This window comes from Apus apus, chromosome 4 (assembly GCF_020740795.1).
Source record: "Apus apus isolate bApuApu2 chromosome 4, bApuApu2.pri.cur, whole genome shotgun sequence".
Lineage (NCBI taxonomy): Eukaryota > Metazoa > Chordata > Aves > Apodiformes > Apodidae > Apus > Apus apus.
Window position 1 is genome coordinate 8,213,297 of NC_067285.1, and position 25,768 is coordinate 8,239,064.

At 36.3% G+C, this 25,768-nt stretch overlaps 1 protein-coding gene across 8 annotated transcripts in view; it reads right to left on the reverse strand.

Moving 5' to 3' along the window:
* ATRNL1 (attractin like 1) overlaps positions 1-25,768 on the reverse strand; it is a 451,738-nt gene that overhangs the window by 400,372 nt on the left and 25,598 nt on the right. For 7 of the 8 annotated variants that reach the window (XR_007889398.1, XM_051618376.1, XM_051618374.1 and 4 more), the window contains 6 exons: positions 19,505-19,588; positions 17,441-17,554; positions 15,981-16,109; positions 12,602-12,810; positions 2,468-2,642; positions 1,280-1,367 (listed from right to left, as the gene is read on the reverse strand). Coding sequence is in view for 7 of the 8 variants with exons in the window: in XM_051618376.1 (XP_051474336.1) it covers positions 1,280-1,367; positions 2,468-2,642; positions 12,602-12,810; positions 15,981-16,109; positions 17,441-17,554; positions 19,505-19,588 (799 nt within the window). In the remaining variant the exon portion in view is untranslated. The remainder of the gene's footprint in view (positions 1-1,279; positions 1,368-2,467; positions 2,643-12,601; positions 12,811-15,980; positions 16,110-17,440; positions 17,555-19,504; positions 19,589-25,768) is intronic. The other variant, XM_051618375.1, reaches the window with a different exon arrangement.

Below are 25,768 nucleotides of genomic sequence, written 5' to 3' on the forward strand. Positions count from 1 at the left end.
TAAAAGCATGAACTCTTTAATGACAATATCGAGACATTTTAAGGATGTGCTCAGATCACATAAATGCTTCCTAATTAAAAAAAAAAAATTCCCATTGCAACAAAATAAATAAACCTTAACTTAACGGGAGGATAATGGAAACTGTTAAAAAATTGTACTTCAAAAAAAGGTCCAAAAAATCCAGCAAATAAAGATGCAGTAACATATCAAGGCAAGCAATGAAACGGCTAAAAAAACCGCCTGCAAAATTTATATATAAAGTAATAATAAATCATTGCTCCAATGCATTAGAAATTCAGCCAAGTAGATAATTTGTGATGCCAACACAGGGTCTGAAGGAGTATTCTGAGAAGATAAAGACATGGCAATGAAATGAAGAAGTTTTTCCATGTGAGTGCTGCATGGTAGACTTCACAGGTATTTCCACAGCAGCAAATAACAGAAGGTTATAGTAAAATAAACTAAAATGACAAAACGAGCAGCAACAAGTCACCAGGATCAGTTCTGAAGGATTTTAAGAACAAACCAGTTGACCCTGTATGTACACACAGTGGTGGGATTTGAATTTACTGGAATGAGATCACAGAACCATAGAATGGTTCCGGTTGGAAGTGACCTTAATGATCTAGTTCCACCTCCCCTGCCACGAACAGGGACACCTTCTACTAGACCAGGTTGCTCAAAGGCCCATACAATCTGGCTTTGAACACCTGCAGGGAGGGGGCATGGACTGGGACCTGTGCTATAGGTAGCCAGTCTCCCAAATAAGACCCCCCTCAGACATATGTTGTAGCTTTCTCTCTAGTCCTGTCTCAGGTCCTGTCTGATTTTGCCCCACAGCTGGACTCCCTGGACAGTCACTGGACCTGGGGCACATCTTACCACGTCTGAGGTTGTCAGAAGACCCTGCTACCAACACCCAGCTCTGCCTGCTGAGTTCAACCCCTGGGGATGGTGCCTGGTCAGCAAGGGCACTGCCCACACTGCAGTCACCCTTGGCTCCCAGTTCACCTTCCCTTACTGCAATTCCAATTATACTCTTATACTGGTGGGTTTAGCTCTTAAGGTTTATGGTCAACTACTAAGTGACTTTGATACACTACACAATTTCTGAAGAAAGATTGTGCAACAGATCCAAGTACTGAAGACACTAATATAAGATGCTTAGGGACTAGAAATTACATCATTCTCAAAAATCTATGTTAATGATGTATCATTTTGATATCACCAACAGCACAAACAAAGCAATTAATTAAATAGGATACTGAAGAATCCAAACCTGATATAAAGCAAGAGTGTGTCCGTATCTCTGGAGTGGCCCTTTGGATACAGGTACTACGTTCCAAATACTGCTTTCCAAATTATAGCTAGAAAAGAAATAGAAAAGTAAATATTTTCTACCTGCAGAGAAATATGGACTTTTGTACGTTTGAACTAACTTCTCATTACCAAAGTGTGGACACTTGACCAGTTGCTGCTGTTTATCTGAGGTGGTAATTTGTTGGCAGCAGTAACACGATCATTTTTAACTGTTACAACAGTGTACTAACAAGTGAGTGTACTAAATCCTTCTCACTGAAAACACAAGGAGCTTTCAGGGACCCACGAACAATCTCAGAAATTGGGACTGTAATAAAAGTCACTAGATTTACAAGAAAGCTATGAAAGTAAATTGCTAAGCTTGCTGTTATAAGTCACACCAAAAAAAAAACAACCAACCCACCAAACTGCTTTTGCCAGTCTTCTGCAGTACTTTGAAAACTTACTCCTGAGCACCCCTTCAGTTGTATGGTTAATTTTAATTTCCATCTCATTTTAATTAACAATTAATCCATTCATTATTTAGAACACAACAAGATGGAAGAGAGATAAAAAATAAGACAGAGATAGAAAACCATCAAAGATGATATTTGTTTTGGATGATTGCAAAGATGTGGAAGAAAACAACAGATAGACAAAAATAGAATAAACATGCCAATAAACGTACCCTAATACTTCCATTCACCACATTTAGGGCCTCTACATACATACAAATCATCTTACAAACTGTCATAAATACAAAGAAGTGAAATATGGATGACCTACCTAACCTTACTGGCAGGGCACCAACAGGCTAAGTACATGCATTAAATACAAATCACCTATAATTATAAATTAATTTAATAATGCAAATAGCATTCTAGATGTACTACCTGAAAAATATCAGCACATGGATTTCTTTTACTGTGTTATCACCAGGAACATTTATATGATTTGAAGTATAGTGATGGTTTTCACAAAACTGAATTTATACAGTGGCATCACATAGATTGATATTACAATTAAAAAAAAATTAAAATATGGGTAAGTAAATGACAAGCAGAAAACAACAGTGTTAACAAAAAAGTTAAAACATATAAAACTTCCAGTTAAATTGCAGGATACCTCCCTGGTAAGAGAATGATATAACAAAGGAGAAATCACTTACTTCAACACCATTTGGAATGAACTGTAGTTAAAAGTGTATCCACCAATCACCCACATAAACTTCCCGTGCAGGACTGCCTTATGGGAAGCTCTTCCCACAGAAGGGCTGAATGGCTTCACATTTGGTAGAATCCAGTAAGACTCCGTGGAAGGGACGTTCAAAGAACAATCTGGACCTGTTTTGTAAACAAATGTGCCATTTGTACAATCTGTTAAGACAGGGACGTTAAAGCCAGTAAAGCAGAAATAGGGGAGGCTTAATTACAGATGTCAGGATTGCTCATTCTGATAAAATACAGTGGACACTTTTATGTTTAACAGGTGCTTAGTGCAAAGAAAACTAACAACAGGGGACGTCAGTCAAATTAAAAGCATTAGATTAGCTCAAGTAATAATGATACATTTCTGCATTCTTCTCAGAAAACAAACTGTCTGAGTCATAAAATTGAAAGAAAGGCATAATGCATCATCTTTTTAGATGCTGTACAGGTCTAAAATGTGTAGCACAGTATACACTGCGTGTTACCTCTGGAGGAAAACTATACTGCATTTGAACAAACCACATAGGCTTTTATATGAAAGCAAATAACATTACAGTAAATTAAGTTACAATACAGATTATACTATTTCATATGAAGTCTCAGAAATCAAAATTTACCCTTTGCTAATGCCATTCTGTATTGTCTTGCACTGTAAAGTGCTTTATTAAAATAATTACTTACATATTTAAATTTTATTACATTTTATAGATCACTCTACAAAGCTACCAAAGCCCACAACTACATATTTTTGTGAATATATTTTAGACAATTTTTTTTGCTAAACAATGAAAAGTCAGCAAAATAAAACTATTTTATATTATTATTAGAAATGTGAATAGGAAAAATATTTATTTTTCATTTGTTCGTTAATAATAAAAAAATCAAATGTGATTTCTTCATAATTGGCTTATGCTCTAGAGGGTGGAAGAACTTCAAAGTCTTGTTATTTAAAACCTGAATGTATTCAGGCCTTTGCATAAAATAAAATTTAAAAGAAAAAAAGAAAAAATGAGAGCATATGCACTATTTGCCCAGTGACTGCACATCATTACTGACTGGCATTCTTTCTAGATGGGGAACACTGAATTTTTAAGACACTGATGTGTTCACCCTAAGCATTATCAATCATAGAATTGAAGTATGTCATCAGTGATGGCATAGAGACATTCTATGACAGCTGAATTATTTCTGTAGTTGGATGCTGGTACTAAGAGCAATGTTACATCCCTCTCAGCCTTCCTGCCTGGGTTAAATCCTTCCCACATGAAATTCAACATAGACAACTTAAAACTATGCAAGCTACCTTCTGGTTGATTGAATAAGTCTCTCAGTGAACCATCTCTAGTCAGCAGCAAAGTCTAATCTTAAGATAACTTACAAAAATATCACCTCAACACTCAGCAATGGACAAAAAAGCAAATCATGTTAGGAACAGAGAACACTGCTCCTCCACTGTATAAGTAGTTGTTTGCTACGCATAGAAAAGAAAATTTATTAGAACTGGAGACTGTTTACAGGAGAGCAACAAGGATGTTCAAAGGAATTAAATGGCTTCTGTAATTGCTAATAGTAAGTTGGCTAAAACTCTTTCACTTGGAAAAAAAAAATTTGGAAGTAAACGGTGACACAGAGAGGGAGGATATGAAGAATATAAAGTCTCACTGATTACAACAGCTGAGATTTATCAAATGGAGCTTGAAGAAGCCACATTCAAATCAAGAGGAGATAGTTCTTCATGCAAAAAGCCCTCTCCTGACAGAAGATGCTCTGGACGCAAAGGTTTACACTGAGTCAAGGAGAGACTGGACAAGGTATTAGAAAAGAGAGCTACTGAAGCTTACTAAATAAACTACATAAGTAATTTACATCAAGTTCATAATTTAAAACATATTGGGGGGTAGGGGGGGAAATTACATATTTTCAATGTGTGTTATCAGTTTGGGGCAACTTCTTACAATTAATTCTTACACACAATGACCAGACAAATAATCTGTACTTAACCAGTTGTCAACTTCTCCTAGCAGTTTATAGAATAATGAAGTCCACTTGTATCCAAATTACCTTCCATTTGTTAAATAATGGAGACACTCAATTCCCATTGTTCATTATACCTTCTACCCAGAAATTATTAATGGTATTTGAATGAGTTCTAATGAGATTATGAACAATTCAGCATATTATTACTTAAGTATTAATAATAGATATTATAATAGAATTGTAAACTCAGCAAGATTCTGATTTGATAAATCACTGCAGGAAAAAAAAATTAATTTAAAAGTCATTAAAAATAAACAATTAAGTATTCTTTGATCAGGGAGGAGCTTATAATTGTGAAAACGGTGCCTCCAGTCAGAAAAAGAAAACACTTATGTCTTTTATTACAGCTGCCAACCATTCTTGTACAGATATTTAGTGGTCAACAGTGTCGCCTAGTGGCAAATACTGAATAAAACACACAAACTACTCGCATGGCAATTGATTTGAGAATTATCATTTCTGGAAACAGGGAACCAAAAGAATTCATTTGGCAAATCCAAAAAAAAAAAAATTTCTTGCCTATGCTGTATTTAGATGACATTAAATGTATTAAAATGAGCACAAGCAAAAGCTTCGTATAATACATTAATGATGCCAAAGTCGTAACAACACAGATCAGTGATGGAAAGAGTGTTGCAGACAACTTTCTTACATTCTTAGTGCTTCGTTGCTGCTCTGAAAGACAAAAAAGGCACAACAGAGAAGAGAAACACTATGTACCCGGGTCTTGTTCTGGCATGGAGGAAGGACACATTCTAAGGACACACACCTGAGCTCATGAGCTTGAAAGCAGCAAGTCCTCCATTGGTTTCTTCAAAGTATAAGTTAATACCCTGGACATGACACATGCCTTCAAGTGGCATCAGCTGACACTGCTACCCAAAGAGGCAAACCCTGGCCTCCCCTCCCTGCTTACTCCCCAGTTCACGTGGCTACTGACACCAGTTTTCACATGGCTGCACAATGAACCAGATGAGGAAATGCATCCATTCAGGTCAAAACTTGCTTTGCTTTTTTAGTCAGGTCATTTTGAATCGGGATGTGTTCCCTTATATGTTTCTCTTTGCCCTCATATGCATGGTTGTGCCAACAGGAGTAAGACTGCATGACCAGAGCTGCCTCTTGAGCAAAAGTGTACAACATTACTGGAGTTACCAGTGTATGTATCCTACTAATGCACTTGACACTTCACAGCCTTTACTTAGAGTATATGAAATTAAGAATATTAATTAATTCATATTCTAATTGAGATAGACAAGCATGTTTTCTCCCATGTGTCCTTCCACACTTAAGATTATAAACCAAATTCTTAATACCGTTAGTCCCCAAATGTATGAATTTACAATTTATGGTGAAGTAATTACATCCCACGTGTTACCCTAACCCAAAACGATAGAATAATACTGACTTTTACTGAACCATCATTTGAAGACCAGATGCTTTGTGTGACTGTTGCCTGATAAAAGCAAGGAAAATGCAGGACTTAAAATTACATACAGTATGAAATGTCACCATTATTTCAGCATAAATACAATTTCTCTTCAGAAACATCGCATTCACTAAATACACAACTTTTGTGCAAGAGAGAGCACTGCAGGTGCAGAACAAATATAACCAAAAATATATTTTATTATTTTCTATGTAGATCTAATTTTTCCCCATTTATTTAACATTTTATTTCTTTATCTTTTTAACATTTCACTGAATCCCGTGGAGGAAAAAAACAAAACAAACCACCAAACACTTTAAAAACAGCAAGCAACTATATACACCTGAATTGGAAGTCAATTATGTTATCCTCAAAGGCAGGAAAAAATTCTATATGTTTTCAAAAAGTGATTTACCCACATGACAACAGGAATCTAATTTCTGTTTTATTGATGAGTTCCATGAACTGCCAAAGTAACAATCTGTTCTAGTAGTTCAAGTCATAAGATCAGTTTCCACCTATTAAGAAAACATAACTACTGTCTTCAACCCTAATGTTTTCCTTCGGGATCACAGGATAAAACAAAAGTATTGACACGTTGAATATAAATGTCATCATCCTGTTTTTCATATAATCTAATCAAACCATTGAAATAAAGTATTTGTTCTTGCTCATAATTTTTTGTTTGATATCTGATCATTTGAGAATTATTAATTTAACATAACTTTTCAACCAGCATAAACACAAACCAAATATTACCGTTATTCAAGTACACAATAAAATCTTCATATGAGAGCAAATTCGAGATTATGAAAAACGTTTTTGAGAAAGAAGATACCTGGATACCTGACTATACTTTCAACTTCTGCAGGAAGTCTTACCAAGCAGTAAATCATCTTTCTCACAGGAAAATTATGAGGTAGTAACTACATAAAAAAAACAAAATTGCTATGTAAATGAAAAGATAAGAGTTGTTTAAGAATGTCTCTTGGGACCTCTGGTAGAAAGTGTATTCATGTATTCCTGCACTGCCACTGCACAGCTCTACAACATACATATGGCATGTAATTATTTCCCCCCCTCCTGCAAACAGTCTTGCTCCAAATGAAACTTAATCCAGATTGATCCTGGATAGGTCTCCAGCTGAAGCAGCATGTAGTGAGCCGTGCCAGGACTCTGTCTCCTCCACGACTGAAACAAGTCAGAAATCCTTACGCACAGAAGCAGATGCAGTTCTTGAAATGCCATCTGGTTGCTATTATTCATTTCTATTTCTTTCCTCATCCAGGAAAAGTGGATCATCCAAGGGTGATATGGGCCTGGGTAATCTGCAGGGTAAATCTGAGCAGGCAAGTCGAGAGGGCTGCATTGCCTCTCCCTGGTGTGTACTGCTCAACTTTTCCAATTAACAGTAGCTGACAGCACCCATTGGATTAAGCATTTTGGGACTCTGTGCTAATGCCAGCAGGGTATCAAGCTCTATATATCTCTGCTAGCAACATTTAGAAAACTTCACAACTCGAATAGTCAAAAGCCTCCTTTCAATTTTCAAACTAGACGTACTGATGGCCAGTTTACCCCAGTTTTTCTTCTACCAGTGTTGACACCCCTGGACATGCAGCGCTGGTCTGTCTTTCAAGTCTATGCACCCCACACGTTCACCAACAGCAACACTACTCCCTCCCAGGTTCCATTTTACGAGTTTAAACAAACCACACTCTGCTGGAATCTTCCATAACCCTGGTCATCCTAATGGTTTAACTGTAGATTCTGTGACTGATCATCCTACTAATTCACTTGACACTTTGCAGCCTTTAGTTTTTAGAGTATCAACATTAAGAATGTGGATTATTGTTTTAATTGAGATAGACAAGCATGTTTTCTCCCATGTGTCCTTCCACACTTAAGATTATAAACCAAATTCTTAATACTCTTAGTCCCCAAATGTATGAATTTACAATTTATGCTGAAGTACTTACATCCCACACATTACCCTAACCCTTTTTTGTAGGATATTCTGGTTCTCAGTCATATTTAAAGCAGCTCCCACCTTTGTATTACCAGATTTCATTGCAGGCTTATAATTATAAAAATCATGTCATAAGATCATTCTCAAGGTCAGTCCTTAAATGGTACTGATATATTTCCACCCCAAGTTGTTCAGCACACCCACTCACTTTTCACAATTAACAAGCTGTGTTCCTCTTACTGTTCCCTTATGTATTTCCCTGACCTCTTTATTTTAAATGATTTCCTGTCATCAAAAACTGAAAAACACGTTGCTGATATTTATGAAATAACCATTCACATTAAGTCAATTCCTTCCTAAGAATCCTGTATATGCAAAATTTCTTTAGGCAACCCTCATTTCTGTGATACACAATGAAATTCACAAATATGGAACACAGACATGGATTTGAACTGAAAGTTGGAGAAGGAAAGGATTGCCTGGGTTTGTGTTCCTATATGCATATATAGTATTAATGTCCATGTATTTAACAGGGCATCTCTCAGACTGTAAAACTGCAGTTTCTTCTGACTGAATTGATACTTAGCCATGAGAAAACCTGAGAAGTAAAAGCTAGACAGAGGGGATTATCACAGGGTTGAAGAGTTTTAAGGTATCTGCTTCTATTTTATTTTATTTTTTCCTTCAAAAACCAGGTTTATCCAAACTAAATGTTACATCATAGGTCCTCTTCTCTGAGATTACTTACTTGTATGCTTTCTGCTCACAGACATCCCGGCACAACTGGACAAAATCTCAGATCTCTCAACATTTGGCACATGCTCTTTCCAGAGCTGCATTTTAACTGCCATTAACTGAGCTCACACCTCATACCTTCTCTTCAGTTTCAACAAATCACCCCCACACAAGCACAGCTTTGCCATATCTCAGCACTGAGGAATAAGAAAGGGTGAACAAGAGAGGATGACCTCAAAGCCTTCCAGTGAAGTGATCAGAATGAACTCAACTCTAGTTAGTCCTTTCAGGATAATCTGCATATAGACACACATTGACACAGTAATTCTGACCATACTCAAGATGCTGTTAGAATAAATGCCTTAATGAGTAAGGCCAAATACTGAATTTTACTGTGCAATATTCATAGCATTCCTTTTACCCTTTGATTGTTTACTTTTCTCCTTACATAAAAGGCTCATTTTTCCCCTAGAGAGATGTCGTAAAAGTCAATCTGCCTGAATTGCTAATAGACTTACTTCAAAGTTAATTAGTTTAATTTCAGAATCTGGTCTTCCTGCTGCATCTCTCCCTCCATCTGCTAGCAGCAGATCTGTAGGGAGAAACAACAGACTACACACATTCCAGTTTTGTTTTGTTTTTTTTGGTGTTTTAACTTTGGGCTGGATCTGATCCCTAGGCCTGAATGCCCATCTGTGGCTGGTGTGCATTATGTGCATCTCTGCAGCTCATCTTCTAGTATAGTTTCATCTGGAAGGAATGCAGTTCTTATCTTTACAAGCCACCTCATAACACAAGCCAAAACACCGTACACATGGAGGATCAGATTTGCTTCAAAGGTACCTATGGAACCTCTTCGAGACTAATGTAAACACACCCTGTAATTCCTCCATATAAGATCCCCTTTTTGCTTGTAGAACTGATGTTCAGTGATCAAAGCACCAATAAAGTTTATCTTGAATTCAATAGACTTTTTTTCCCTCCTGCACTGAGTGCAAAAGTTACCAGCACCGAGAGCATCCCCACCTCACACTGGACAAAGGAGGGATTATGCCTGTGCAGGTCTAGGGGAGGATTCCCACTAAGTGTTAGAGTCACCACTAACTTCCCACAACAGGATTGCTTCCTAATAAGCATATCAGTTTTGTGGCATGCCTTGAGTTCTTGCTGGTATTTACACTCCTCCCTAAAGTGCCAATCCCCAAACTGGGCACTATAACCCACCATTACTTCCCAAATGTCTGTCTCTGAGAAAGGGCCACTTGCTCTACTCGAAATTGCTCATGTGAAAATCATTACCTACAGTTATTTGCAAGTCTTTTAGCAATCTCTGAGAAAGCCTTTTGTTTGACAACATAATCTGCAGTCTTTGTTCCTAAATGGTTTTACATGAAGTGATATTAAAACAATTTTCTAAATTATTACATTTATAGCTTTTTAAAATGAAACTATCTTCCTTTATTTAACACCAGTGAGTCTAATTATCTTATTTAAACTTTTTATCAGAGGAATTTAGAGGTAATAATCAAGAACTTTTATAAAAATGTTAAAACATCAGACAAAAAGTAGTCAGTGGAAAATTCTCCAATTAATCACATAGCTACTGCATATTTTACAGGTAGCTATATTTTAAATTACTTCTTTAAAAAAGTTTTTAGCCTATTTGATACATGGCATCCCTTAACATGGTATTAAATCAAGCTCCTTGAAGAAATCAAACTACATCTCTATCAACAAGACTTAAAATACTACTTTTTAAAAGCATGCAACACACTCATAGTAGCTAGCAACATCTTCAGCATGTCCAAAGATAGTCTTTTAAAAATGTGGAACTGTTTACAATCTAACCATTATCTAACCATACATTAAAAAGTTTACAATCTAACCATAATCTAACAATCAACGCAATAACCGTTACACGAGTTCACTCTTCTGAAATCTTTTCTGCTCACTAGATTAGTGTTCTCATTGCTCAGAATTCTTGTTTCAAAAGTGAAAATTCTTCCAGAGGTGCTCCTTTCACACCATCCACAAGATGTCACCATTGTAAAAGAAAGAAACCTTATGTGTTGTAAAATATGAAATTGCTTTATGTTCTGAACCATGGGTTATATTTATTATACATCTCAATGCAGTCCATTGAATATTTCTTTTAATATAGGGACTACACATACTCAAAAAAATCTAAAATGTGAAAAAAAAAAAGCTAAAATTATCTTCAAAAACATAGAAATCAAGAGCACAATTTAGCCACTTGGATGGAATTACCAAACACAAGAAAAACTTGGCAGACAGCAAGAGAAGTGGAAACATTTATGATTCTAGCATTGTAAATAACCTACACAGAAGATACTCTCAGTTTAGAAGCTACACAGTATACAGATACAAGTAATTAAAGAAAAAACTGGAACAGAAAAGCAAGTAGCCTCCCAGACAGCTTAAGGAAAGTTTGTTATTATTTTGTATTTAATAAGGAAAAACAATCATGTGTCCGAGGCAGTTCACCTGCCACAGAATTAAAAAAGAGATAAATTGATTGAAACCTCAAGCAAATCTCTATGTAGTCCTACTCACTCTATGAAAGAATAGGAAGACAGTATGCACAGGAAGGCTAGATGAAAAGAAGGTAGTAACTGGGAAAGTCAGAATTTTAATTTCATTTTAAAACTCCTAATGAAGATTCTAGCATCATAAATGAAGATCTAGCCTAAAAAGTGTTTCCAAAGACTTGGGACTTCTCCCCATTTTGTACACAGTGATCTGAAATTGCAAAGAGTCAATGCACAAAGCAAGGAGTGATATTCTTTCTGCAGGTTCTATTCACCAGCTCCTTACAGAGTTTAAGCTGTGAAGATCTTTTTTTATGCACCACAACCATGGAAGGATTTAAGGACTTGGTAACAAGTCTGCACTGCTTCCATTGAATGACCATATTACTAATCTACTTCCTTTCTGTGTGTGCACTGACTGCCTTTTAATGAATAACTTCATTAATTATTAAGAAGACAAATGTATTAAATTTTATGGTGTCTTTCGTCTAATAGGTGTGACAATTAATAAGAGTAAGAAAGTAATCCCCTTTGCCATGCAAAAAGAAACAGTAATAAAAGAGTAGAGGCAAGATGTAATAGGAAGAGGCTGTATCAGCTGAGTAATCTGGAGGTATTTTAATATTTAAGAATGGCTATTTCAATGCATTGCAAGCTAATCCAACTGAGTCTTCTAATAGGAGTGGTAAGGCATTAAAAAAATGCACAAACCTCTAGCATAATTATAGGAAGTGAATTAAACTTGCAAGATCTCAAATAATTGATCTTTAATGAGAAGGCAGTGGGAGTAACCACAGAACAAGCTTATAGTGCATCCATTACTCCACAGGATGTGTCCACACAGACATTCTTGTACCATTGTAATCAAAAAGCTTACCTTCCTTTTTCCTTGAGAGGCCATACCAGTAATACACAATGAAAAACCAAACAGTGAATACTTACTTCAGGAAGCACAAAAAATATGATGCAATCACATGACATAAGGAAAGGGGGAGGGGAAATAAAATCTTAAACACTAAAGAAATTAATAGAATAGGAAATTAGGCTATGGAGAACCTCAGTCTTCAGAAGTGGTCTCAACTCTTCAGTAGTTACTGCCATTATTTTTTTGAATTAATGATCACAAAAGAACATGCACCACAATAAAGTTTAAGTCAGATATTTCTGCAGGATCTTCAGACAGAAAATAACCAAAGCTGTGAGCCTTTTATGGCATTAAAGTGCACATATCTAGGTTCACATAAGAATTTACTCCAGAAATTGATTTTTTCATATATATTGCTTTTTGAAATATCCTAATATACAGACTAGATAGGATGCACTACAAGCAGTTATTTGTGAAAGCTTAACTTGATTCCAAGTAACACAACCTTACCTTGCCAGCTGTCATTGCAAACACACAGCTTCTCCCCTGTCAAATCACAGTACCCATGATCTGGGCTGCCACAGTTGGCTTTACAATATGGAATATCACAGGCTTCTCCTTTCCAGTACTTGTCACACTCACAGTATACCCGGCTTGGTGCTGACACACTGGTTGTACACTTTCCATGTTCTGAGCAGTTATTAGGACAAGAATTAATCCTGAAAAGAAAAACCAAACTTAAAATAAAGGAAATGACAAGCCAAGAGTTGATGACAGTGGTTTTATCTCCCAATAATCCAACAGTAATTTTTAAAGTATTTTGTTGTTGTTTCTTGAAAAATTTCAATGTACTGGTAAAACATAAGTTTAATAATGATTTTACAGGCAAGTGAGCTGAAAGGGTGTTCAACATATAAAGTCTGTGATGCAGAGAGAATCACATACATCTTGTACTTTAAGAAGTTCTGACATTAAGCAGAAGAACATGCACTGACTGGACAGACCACCATGTAATTTTTCCCATGTTCCAGCATAAGCACACTCTAGTCAGTCCCTTCAAATGCTTGTTATCTCCAGGAACATGCACACTGGAAGTGACTGTGAGCAGTAACTCAAACTCCCCACCACAGGCATACACAGTTAAACTGTTTTCCTGAGGGGCTTTGGTCCATACTGTAAAACAATATCTAACATCCAAAAATAATAACATTGGAAAAAACTGAGTGAAGAAAAAATACAAGCTAGTTAATATCCTGAAACTACAAAAAAAGCAGCACTTCCTGCTTTGAATACTTAATAATAATCCACCTTAACTCTGCCTCCTTAACTCTGTAGTCAGAGATGCAACAAGAGGGAAGATTAGCCTGGAAAAAGTCTGTAACTGCTGTGAGATTTCACATTTCTGTGATACACCCTACTAAACACTGAGATCACAGGCAACTGGACTCTGCAAAATCATACAAGTTGGTTCTTGAAGTGCAGGCAATTCCTTGGAGATGAGAAGGGATGGGGGGACATTGAAGCATGTGAGTCTAAGAGATTCCATGCACAGAATATGAATCTCAGGCAGTACACACCTGATGAAGTCCAAAAGTTTTTGGAAATAGTTTTTTTGAAATAGTTTTTGACAACTCGCAGCAAAGAGTTGGGTTGAAACTCAGAATAAACTATCACTACAAACCCCTGATGGTAACACAGACTGCTCCTTGTAGATGTGAGAGCTGGATACTGTTCACAGCCTTCCTTGCTCTTACTGAAGGAAGAAAGAACTGAAAAAGCTAGTGAGAAATTGTTTAAGGCTGTGTGGTTGTGGTAGGACTGTCAGGAGACGTGTTTTCATTTTCTAAAGACTCACTTCAGAGGACTGATTGCTTACACCACTGAAAAATAAAACTCCATGTCTGAACTGCAGGTTTTGCCAAGTAACACACATGCCATTAAAACTATTGATGGCATCAACCAGTGCATACCACAACTCTAAGGAACCTCTCCAGCCGACTCCATAGGGTTAGTACTCTGCAGGAAAGTCAACAGTTATGTCTTGCCAGCAATTGAGATAACAGTCTAAAAGTAAATCTATTCCTACTCTAATGGATCCATTAAAGATTCAAACAGAATGAGAAAAACTGGATCTGCGGAGTTGGAAGTGAGTTGCCTGACTGCAATGAACACTAAATTTACTCATAGAGTTCTGGAGTAACTGTTGCCTTCCCCAAAATAAAAGAACTCAAGTGGTCCATCTAGATGAAATCAGAGATGAAGTCAAAGACTGCTTTGGTGTTTCCAAACAAAGAGAGAGAGTAAAAGAGAGGGCAACAGATTAGTGACAGAAAAATAATTAAAGCAGGCATACAAAGCAATTGTAGGTACTTCTTTTACCATAAGAAGAGATACTGTTGGGTTCTGAATAAAATAATATAATTTAAAGTATCTATTGGGATAGAAGAAATAGAAGAACAGAGTACGCAAAATTTTGGGAGTTAAAAACTGGCAGGTTTTTTTCATCAATTTAAAATCTTCCAAAAAATTAGGTAACGATATGTAGCACGCACCACATTACCAAGTCATAAAAGAATGCAGAGCACATACTCATTTCTTAAGAATGCCATGTCATATTGCCATTTGCCTCCAAGAAAAACGAAACAAACAAAGAGTGCAATAAAAGCTTCAGGGATAACTAAAAAAGTAACTCTAATAACTGTAGAGAAGTCTGCCAGGTGATCACATTTTACTGATGTCAACTGACAAAACTTAAAAATACCCAGTCTTCTAGGACTGACATTTCTAATATTCAGTGAGGCTCCCAAAATCTGACTAGCTATTATCTGGTAAAAGGCAAGAAAACTGCTGAAAATTACAGAAATAAACTTTCCATAGACAACTTAACAAAGAACTCTGTCAAAGGAAAGCTATGGTCACAAGCACAAACAGGAATGTTAAATTAATAAAGAATATTATAAAATCATTTTGTGTACTTCCACATTTGAAGAGCAGTGCTAGCCAACACATCCCCCCAAAAATTGGCATTTCAGAACCTGAAGGAACTGAAATAAAGGAACAAGAATATCTTCAGTCATGGGAAGACTATCACATAAAGGAACACATCCAACAGGACCAAGCAAACCCTTCTTGAACTAAAGCATCCATTATAAAGAGACACTGCATGATGTGTCACAAGCATGTCCTAATTGAGACAGAAGTTGCAATCAACAGCTGGTGCATCTAAGAAGGAAAAGGCTGCATCTTTAAGACTACTGATACAGAAAGGCAGTTTGGAGGAAAACAGGTATAGTTATACCAGGCTAGACTTCATCATCAGAGAAACTAAAACGCAGACAGTCCAGAGAAGAACTAATAAGGCAGAATGCAGACTGAGATGGACAATTGGAGGGGAAAGTACTCAAAATGTAGAGAAGAAGTGAAATAAAACCCTTGTGGCTGGACCAAAAAAAAAAAAAAGTACATTCAGTAAGAAAAAAAAAATACTCGAGCAACAGACGATCTTAGTTCAAGTGAAGGAAAATGACATGAGAGTAGATCTAATCTTCTTTCTATTCCATGTGACAACTACACATGCTGGATAAATAAACACTAAAGGGATACATTCAAATTCCATATGGCACAGGAAAAACATACTGATAGAATGGCCATGTGGCTTCACTCAGTACAATACACTTTATCCCATTTTCTTTTTTATTTTTTTTAAACTAGTACCTTAATGACAACTCATTACAACCCCAGCTCCCTGGTCTTAGAAACATACCACTAAGAGTAACTCTTACACTATGTATAAAATCAATAGATAAACACTTTCCCTGCGTTTGACATCCTCCTGAATGGAATAACGAGCTAATTAACAAAGGCATTACTTAATAAAAGAAATACTTACGAATAAAAAATGTTAAATCCAGTTAGGTTATAAGCAGCATCACTAAAAAAGTGTAGTAATGCATAGCCAGATGTAGTAACTACTTCAGGAACAGTTTCATTTCCACGCACTTCAGGGACTATTAGACCACTGGAAAATAAAATTAGAACGATATTTTTAATCAGTCATTGAGAGAGGAAATAAAAAGGGAAAGGAAAGAATTAAAGTTAGCTAGCCTGGTTATTAATTATATAAACCAGATAACTCATAAATCTCATTTGAAAACTTATTTTTAAAAAACAATAAACTGTGTATGAAACTTATCTGTGCCTCTGCAAAGTAAGCTAGGGTTTTCCAAGAAAAAGAAAAAAAACAACAACAAAAAAACCCCCTAAAATCACACCACTTCCTTTTGTGCCTCACACAGTAATGTGAAGTTTCACATCAGATTACACTGAGGGTACATGTAAGTGTCAGTGCATTGATTTCAATGAATTAGGATCCTGTGCCTTCTCTCTAATCAACTACAGTCCACTTGCATGGAATATTATTTCTGGAATGTTTCCTAAAATTTTAATACAAGGGTAGGAACAAACAAACTGAAACATCTTGGTATAGTCCAGAAAGGGATGAAACAAATTAAAATAAAACTAATTTGGCCTGCTTTTTCTCTCTTGGACATACAAGAAATGCTGTGCATTGACCTTACTCTTTACCTCAATGATTTATTGTCATTTGAAAGGCAAATAATTAGTCTTTATTATGTATTAATTGTTATGCTCCTTGTCTATTATTGTAGTAACCTGAAAAAAATCTTTAGCTGTGTAGCAATTCTCATAGCTAATAACAAGGAGAGAAATTCCACCATTTTAGTTGGTAGCAAGTTGAGCTCTCCTCCAAGACAAGAATTGGTAAATTTTATACACTATGACATAGTCATAACAATGCCCAGTTTAGCAATCTAAGGAAACGTTACAAAACTGGTGTTTAAATAGCCTTTGTATCAAATGTCTCAAACAAGTCTCTTCATTCTGCTTACAGAAATATAGGAAGTGTTTAGGAGCCATTAAGTACAGCCTACACGTAGGGCAACATTGTCTGGGTCAGCGGTGGCCATTCTCCCTTAAGGAGGATCGCAGTGACGTTACTGTCCAGTGCCACATTTAATGCACATTAAAACTCAGGAGTCACTATTCCAGCCTACTGGAAAATACAGGTCTGATTGCCTATGAGCATTTACACTCCATGTAGTGTCATCAATAAGGACAAGCCACCTAAGGGATTTATGCTAAGATCACCTAATAAAAAAAAGTAGCATTTTGCAATTTATTCCAATATAACTTTACATACAAGCTCCCATGATATCAACAAAAGAAACCCAGCTATTTAACAAATTCAAGCCTCTAATAAAATTTTTCCCCCACAAACTAGAAGTGTCCAGACATGACTACTTGCACTAAAAGGCTAATAAATACACTCACCTAAATACAGCTATTAAAGGTGCATATATTGAATCTCCGTCATATACATACATATGGTCCCAACTACATTCTGTGGCAAAGTGATTAAATCTTAACCTTAGTATTGCATTTGGGCTGGGGGAAAAAAAAAAAAAAGCAAACACTATTAAAACCTTTTTTGTACTAACTAAACATTTCAAAGAGTTAAATAACAAGCAAAATATTCCATTTCATCTTAGAATACTTTAAAAATAACATCTTCAGTACAAGTCTACAAGTTAACAAGATACTTCATTTCACAAGGTTTTATCAGTATTCAAACCCACAAATTTAGAGCAATTAAAATATCCCATTTTGATACATTTTACTCTACAATGTCAGGACTATGAGGTTTAAAGAGTGTTTCAAGATTAAAACCACCTACACATTCTCATTCCAGCATTGCACTAGTGACTGAAACTAAAAGTCTTAAAACAAAATGCAAAATAATGCAAGATTATTTTTTATCTCTTCCCCTGACTCCCCTCCCCCAATCTGACACCTGGGAGTCAGATTTCACCAGTTTTTGGTAGAGATCCAGGTGGGGACTGCAAGACTCCTGAAAGGGGAATTTTCTCATGTGACAAAGTGAGCAGACTCCTAAATATACTCCACACAACATACTGACTATTTTATTTCATTTTAATTTTCCCCCCTTACTGACAGACCCAAGCCTAGTTTGTCAGTTTGGAAGACATATGCATGCCTTTTTCGTGAGATATCACTTGGAGAGCTTTCTCTTTGTTCATTTTCAAGAGTATTTTATACATATGTGATTTCCCTGTGTGTTGACATTTTGTTCTGTGTTACTGGATTGTATTACTCTTCCCCAGACTGTGCAGCACACTGTTTCTTCCAGCTACACACCCTACCACCTCCCACAAAGAGGAGGAACAGAGGGAAGACCAGCTTCAAAGCAGAGTTGTGTACAGTCCTGAGGCATGTTTCCACTTGAGCTTAGTGTGGTGCAAATACTCCTGAGCTAGCTTGGGTAAAAAGAAAAGTCTGGCTGTGTCAGAAAGATATGCAGCTATTGCTTAATCACCTAGATATTGAAGCTTGTACTGAAATGGTTTAAAAAAAACAAACAAAAACAAACAAGCAAAAAAACCCACAAACAAACAAACAAAAACTACCCATAACTTCATTGCTGTTGTGTTTAATCACTATCTGCATATAAGCAGACCAAAATTACATCAGACAAGTCATTGCTGAATCGCAGCAACAGAACAGGCATCTAAAGTAGCAGAGATTATGACAATGTAGCAAGAGAGAAGGGGGCAATTTTCTTCTAGAAAATTAGTGGAGCTTGGACCTATCTAAATTTTTCAGCAAAATCCTGACCCACAGCCTGGGGGGGAAAATCCCACTGAAATTTAATTAATTTGTGCCCTTACCAGTTAACCATACAGTGTATGTCTTATTATTCCTTTGTGCATGTCTGAGTGTTTCTGTGCTGCATAAATTGAAAAATTAGCAACAGACTTGAGACATCTAGACTGCATAAACTGTGGCCACAATATGATTTTTAAATTAAGTACATGAGGAAAGCTAGAATGCAAAAGAAAATACTTTGACATAAATTTATAATATTAACTTTAGAGCAACACATAACTGAATTATCATCATCAGACTGGAAACATTCTGTACTTGAAGCCATTCCTGATTTATCACTGGAGAGTAAGATGAGTTAAATAATACAACTCCGTAACATTTGGAACTTATGTAAAGGTACTGAAACAGGCAACAAATTCATCATAGGGTTTCGAGAACTTGCAGCATTGGCCAAATTCCAACATCAGCCTAACTTTTGCCAGCAATTTCAATGGGAATGGAATTTGGCCAACTCTAAGCAGTCCTGAAAAATCATACTTCAACTTTTTTTTTTTTTAAAACCTATTAAACTATATAAACAAAAACAAACCAAACAAAAATCCCAAAACTGTTTCTATTGTGTCCAGATGCAGTTGCTACTTGAGGCATTCTTTAGACCTCTAGAATCACAGTACAGAACTATCAGAAAATTTAAGCTATGAAAATACTTACTATCCTTCAATTAACCATGTACATTTAGTTTTATATTTATAATTTATTGGTCCATCTGTTAAGTATCCAGAAGGTTCTGTTAACCTACAAAAGAAAAAACAGCTCTATAAGAAACCAGAGACAACACAAGAGAATACATATAATCAACATGCCAATACATTCTTTCTGGATGGAAAGAAAATTGGGAGTGAGGGAAAGAGTTAAATCTCTCTTCATATTTCTTGTCATATTATTTTTGGTCATAAAAACTATAATTCTTATTATTCTGTATCATTGATTTACTTTCTTCCCCTACATAATCACAAGGCTTCTAATTTTTCTAGTTCAGAAGCAAGCAAATGCTACATATAATTTAAATCATCCTTCACACAAAATGGATACAAGTGGATGTAAAGGGTTTTTGTTGTTGTTGTTTAAAAGTATTTTTATTTGGTTTGCTTGTTTCTTTTGCCATTGCCTTACATCTTACTTCCAAAATTAGACCACAACAGCAGTTGGAAAGCTGTTCTAGATCAAGAGAAATTGAGACACAAATGATAAATAGAAATAAGCATGTGTGCCAGTCTCTCTTCATTCCTGGTCAGTGAGGAGACATGAGGAAGCAGAACAACACAGGATTATGCAGGAACTAAATAAAATGCATAAGAACAGCTATAAAAGGTCAGACCAAAATGCTGGTGTAGCCCAATACTGTCTCTGACAGTAGCCTACAGTGAATACCCAGGAAAGAATGCAAATCTCTAAAGACCCTCCCCTCAGGGTTACAACACCTTCAGCAACTTGCAGGTCAGGGACATTCTCAGCCAGAAGCTCTGCCATTGTACTGATTTTGGATTAACATTTCTTCCAGGAGTTTACCAATGTCAACTCACAGAAAATTGCAGCATCCAGAATATCCTGCAGGAACACTTTTCCATGCATCTATGAAGAAACACCAACAGTTTTTGTCCTGATCCTACCTCTTGGCAGTTTCATCTGACATCCTTAAGTCTGCTATTGGATGAGATGATCAGCAGCAACCTGTCCACAGGCTTTATCCCATTCAAAATGTTATGACCTGTGTTGTTTCTCTCCCTTCTCCCTACTGTCCCCGATTCCCTCCCTTATCCCCACTGCTCCTCTTCCAACCTGAAAAATCCTTCCTCAGACCAGTTGTTTCTCATACGAAGTAACTACATTTGACCATCCCCACTGCTGGTATTTAATGCATCTTTTCTATTCTCCTGCACCTTGAGATGCAACACAGAGATCAGCTTATCATATTGAAGAGGAAAGTGAACCATGAAAATGTACAGTAGCACAATAATGATTTCCACTTTGTTCTCTGTTCCCATCCTAACATTTTACTTGCTCTTTCAACAGCTGCTATGCTGACATTTTAAACAGAAATAGCTGCTATATTTTTTTTTTCTGAGTGATAACAGATAGTTCAAGATTCAATACATATAGAAGTTCATTTAATGTAGAAATATAACCTTTTTCCTCCATTCATATATATTACTCCACATTAATCTATAGGGAGGGATAAAACAGCAGATGAAATTCAATAATCTATTACCATCAAGACTTTCTGAAAGAGTTAAGTATCTTCAGCACACTGTAACTTTACTATTTACCCCATCTTCTACATCCTTTATGATCATTTTCTGTAGTTCAGGCCTTAATACACATCTCTGGTGGCCTTACTCCACTGGGAAAACTGACCACCCCTGTTTTTAAAATGTTACAGCAATGACAACAAATATAAACACAGTCAGAAATGCTCATTTATTTCACTATAGTGTGGAAAGATAGCTGTTAAGAATAGGTATCATTGATTAAGAAAAAAGAAGCAGTTAGCTTTTTTTCTGTTTTGCTTCAGTGTTTTTAATAAATCAACAGACTAGATCTAAGTCCAGGGGCAATGCTGAGGAAGCAGACCAAGTCACAGCTAAATTTTCTCACCAAGAATATCTCTAAACAGGAATTCAGTACCTGCTATCCTACTGTCTTTGAAGCTGCATCAATTATAGAAATCTTCACTACCCCATCTACTGCAAAATATTTACATTTAATCTCATATCAAACATTAATTGCATACTTGTTACCAGAGGCCTGTAATTCCAAACCTAAAACTATAAACATATGGAAAAGAAATAAAAATAAGGGAAGAAGAATTAATAATTTGAGACAAGGTCCATGCAAACTCCTGGGTTTTAATACACGTGCCTTCCCCTGTCCTGCAAGAACTAGCATCAGTTTGTTAGGCACACTGTAAGCCACTCTTCAAATCACTGGCAGTTTGAATGAAGATCTTTACTCACAATTTTCTTTTGATGAGATGGGACCAAGCTCCCTAGCATGGGGAGCTGTCCAAATAATTGTACTTAAGAAACACTGTCAAGGCATAGAAGCAGTAACATATTTTATATTTCTGGATAAAAAGAAGAAAAGCAGATAAACAGCTGGTAACACGAGCAAAAGACTGAGAGAAAATAAAATGAAAACAAAACAAATCCTATACGTCAGTCAGCTGAGAGAAAACATCCCTAATAAAACCCAATACATTGACCTGGTCTGGATGCTGCAGTACCACACTCCCACAAGGCAATGGTTCCTGGTAAGCACTGTAGAAATGCTAGTTTAGCTCATTAGCAAAGCAATTAATTCTGAGGCCTAGCTGCTAATTCCCAGTCCTCTTGCTGCACTCTGGAGAAGCTGCAGGGATGGCCACGGGAAATGGCTAACCAGGGTCCTGCCAGGTGCTCTCATGTCAGTGTCTGGCCACAGAATATTTTTGCTTGAACAAATCAAAAGACACACACAGTTTAAGTTCAAAATTCTACTTTTTGTTGAGAAATACTAACTTTACTTAACAATATGCATTCATGTCTCTATATATGAGAAATGGATTTTTTCAGGGTTACCTCTGGCTTCTTTACGTATTAATTACATTGTTTGGAAAACACTGAATATAATAACAACCAATAACTTAGCAGGCTAAGTCACACACCAATGAGTTCGAAATTAAGCTAATATTGATGCTTCACCCCTAGCAGAACCTTGGTAAAGCAGATTACAGGAGTAGATCCCATGCTTGAGTGTGTGCTAGATTGAAGTTCCTTGGGGTTTTTTTGTTTGTTTGTTTGTTTTTAAAAAAAGAAGGCAGTGATGCATAAAATTCCAATTAAAATCATTTTAGTGCTGTCATTTGGTTTATACACAGAGGCAAAGTCTTACACAGCAAGACACAGAACATTTACTTTGCTGGAAGAAGTGTGAAATATCACATGTTCATTTGCAGTCATGATCATTGCCTTCTTAGTCACTGTATAATGCAATGGAGGTGACTTACAGGAGTTGTTTTTATTGGATCAGCCCTTTGGCACTAGAGAAGTGCAAACAATTTCCCTTTTAACCCAGGCTGATAGTTTTTTGATAAATAGTTTCTTTCAGAAGAGTAGATAGCCTTTGAAGCAGCTATTGCACTTTGCTGAAAAAAAAAGTAAAGAATAAATAAGAGTGTGACATTGCTTTGTAATAATGGTAGTGGAAAGTGGTAAGATAAAGGGGCTCTTCTAGTTAAAATAAATACACAGCAAGACAGAGGGGTATTACTTTAAGTTTCTTGAGTCATATCAAGAACTCTTCTTATCATTTTTCTTTCCAAATGTTGTCAGATCTCAAATCCCATAAATAACACATAGATAGGAAATACCCCTTACCAAATCAAGGGCAATATTCTCTATCACATAAAGCTAGGTATTCTTGGGCATAGTTTCCTTCTGGGACTAACAGTGACCCTGTCAAAAAACCAAAATCCAGGTGAGCCAACATGTCTTCAGTCACAGAATTGGAAGAACCAGAATGATGCCTACATGCAGCACCCCACTCCCTGCTCATTGCTGATTAAGCTTCAGGGATGAGGGGACAGGCAGAACAATTTGTGTGGCTTGCTTAAGCACCACAGGTTTATCACACCTAGACTCCAGCTTTATAAACAGAATGCACAGGGGAGCAGCTCATGTTGTATACTGTCATTTTAAAATGCACGCCAGTTTTCATAAACACTACAGTATTCTTTTAGCTGGCAGGATTATGATCAAAGCCTAAAAAGAACAAGAGGCACGTGCCAAAAGAATGTTTCCCTTCTTTGACTACTGTAAAACAAATCATCCAAATTATAGAAAGAAGTCAGGATGCTGCACAGAAGAGTTGGAGACATTCAGAAGCATCACTGACAGATTAGTCACTCAAAGTAATCAGCCAGTAACAGCCTATCAGAGAGATATGTGATGTGGCACCTTAGGTTGCTAGATCTAGCAGACAGTTACACACCAGAAACACAAGACCCAAAAGGCTGAAGTCAACACAGGGCAGCCAAAACATGGAATAAAGGGAAATCTATATTCCCCTGGAATATTACCACTGTTATTAAATAATGAGAAATATAACTGAGTTAGAGTTCACAATGGTAACATTTATATTTACCACTGCAGAGACTTTAAATCAAGACTGACAAATTTCAAGAAAAGAGAAAAGTATGTTCTAGTTCAGTCAGAAATTATCAGTCTAAAATGAAGAAGTCAGATGAAATTTATGGCCTGCAACACATAAGACATCAGAGCAGGTTACTAAAATGGCGCTTCCTGGATGTAATATTTATAGATCTGTGAAAAACGCAGCCATGCCATCTCCTGCATCTTGCTGTAAAAGAATAGTACTGTCAAATCTTTCTGAAAGGAGCAATAATTTAAAGCAAAGTAATCACTGGGCATTTTCTGTCATTAGCAGAACATGAAGATCCACAAAACTACTGTTAGATGGGCAGGCAGAGATCTTATTTATAATCCAGGCATATAAGGAGAAAGAAAGCAAAAGGTACATTCTAATATTACAAATATTCCCTGTCAAAGAGTATAAGGGGTTATGCAAAGGTTCATTTCTCCTGTATTAGTGTTACATTTCTATTCAGAATTTTATGAAATACTGTATGACTGCAATTCCTATTTCAGATATATCCTAGTAAGATACAGAGCATATTTTGCTATATGGATTCATCTCAATATCAGTACTTGTGTGTCAGTCAAGGAGTATTCTCTCAATTGTTGCAAAAAATTTCTTCCATCTGCTTTTCATCTTTTATGATTTTTTTTTTTAATTAAAAAAATCAATAACTGTGCTGAAAAGTTATAAGATTAAATCCTGCATAAATACAAGCAGGGGCAACCTTTCTAGTTCGAGATCTAGTACCTAACTTTTACAGCAGAGGAAGAGGCTCTCCATCAATCCCAGATGGTATCAGCTGAATATATTAACAAGGAAGGAAAGCACTTCTGGACCACGGTACAGGACAAACCAGAATCAGTGAGCACTGTGATATTGGGAATAAATGCATAAGGGATCAAGAGGCCATTTCTCACCCCTTCTGGGAACAAACAACTACCTTGAAGTGCTATGGATGGAAGCATCACAAGGAATATACAAATGTTGATAAGACCTGAACTGAAACTTTTAGGGTCTCAAGTAGAAGCGAAGGCAGCCCCTTTCCTGCAGGGGCCACTCCCATTTAAGTAGTTTAAGTAATAGGCAAAGAAGGGTTTTTTAAAAAAATTATTCAAAGGAAGATTCTGAAAAAATACAACCCCAAAACAAAACAAAAAGGCAGACGTCTATTTTCCAGTCATAAAGCATCAGTCAGCACCAGAGAAAAATTCTAAGAAATTGCATTTTTTTTTCCCTGTACTATTACATTTATTGTGGAACCTTGTGGTCTGCTGGTTGGGTTTTTTTCCACAACATATTAAAACTGAATAACCTGAACATACTGTAGTTCGAATTGTTCCGCAATGACTAATGAAGAGCAATAAATATTTAATGCATTAAGAAAATATTTGCATATGCCAATCACAGTCCTGTAAGTACTGCTTTGCATTAATAGAAGCATGTATATTTAGAAACAGTAAGGACATTCACAACTTCTCAGATGCCAAATAATCAAAGGCACGCTCTCAAATAAGCTGTACTTTATCTACTGACAAAACATCAATTTCTTCTGTAAAATACTTCCACTGCTTAATTCAAATATTCAGTTCCTTCAAATTATTTAACAAAAACAAACAAAACAAAAAAGACACATTCCAAAACAATCCAAAAATCCAAGAGAAATGAGAAGCAGAATACAATGTCACTGTGACTGCTTCCCTCCTCCAAAGGAGGAACTGAGGAACTAAATGGTATTACTCTAGTTCATCTCACTGGGGTTAATTGTGCTTACCGAAGTGT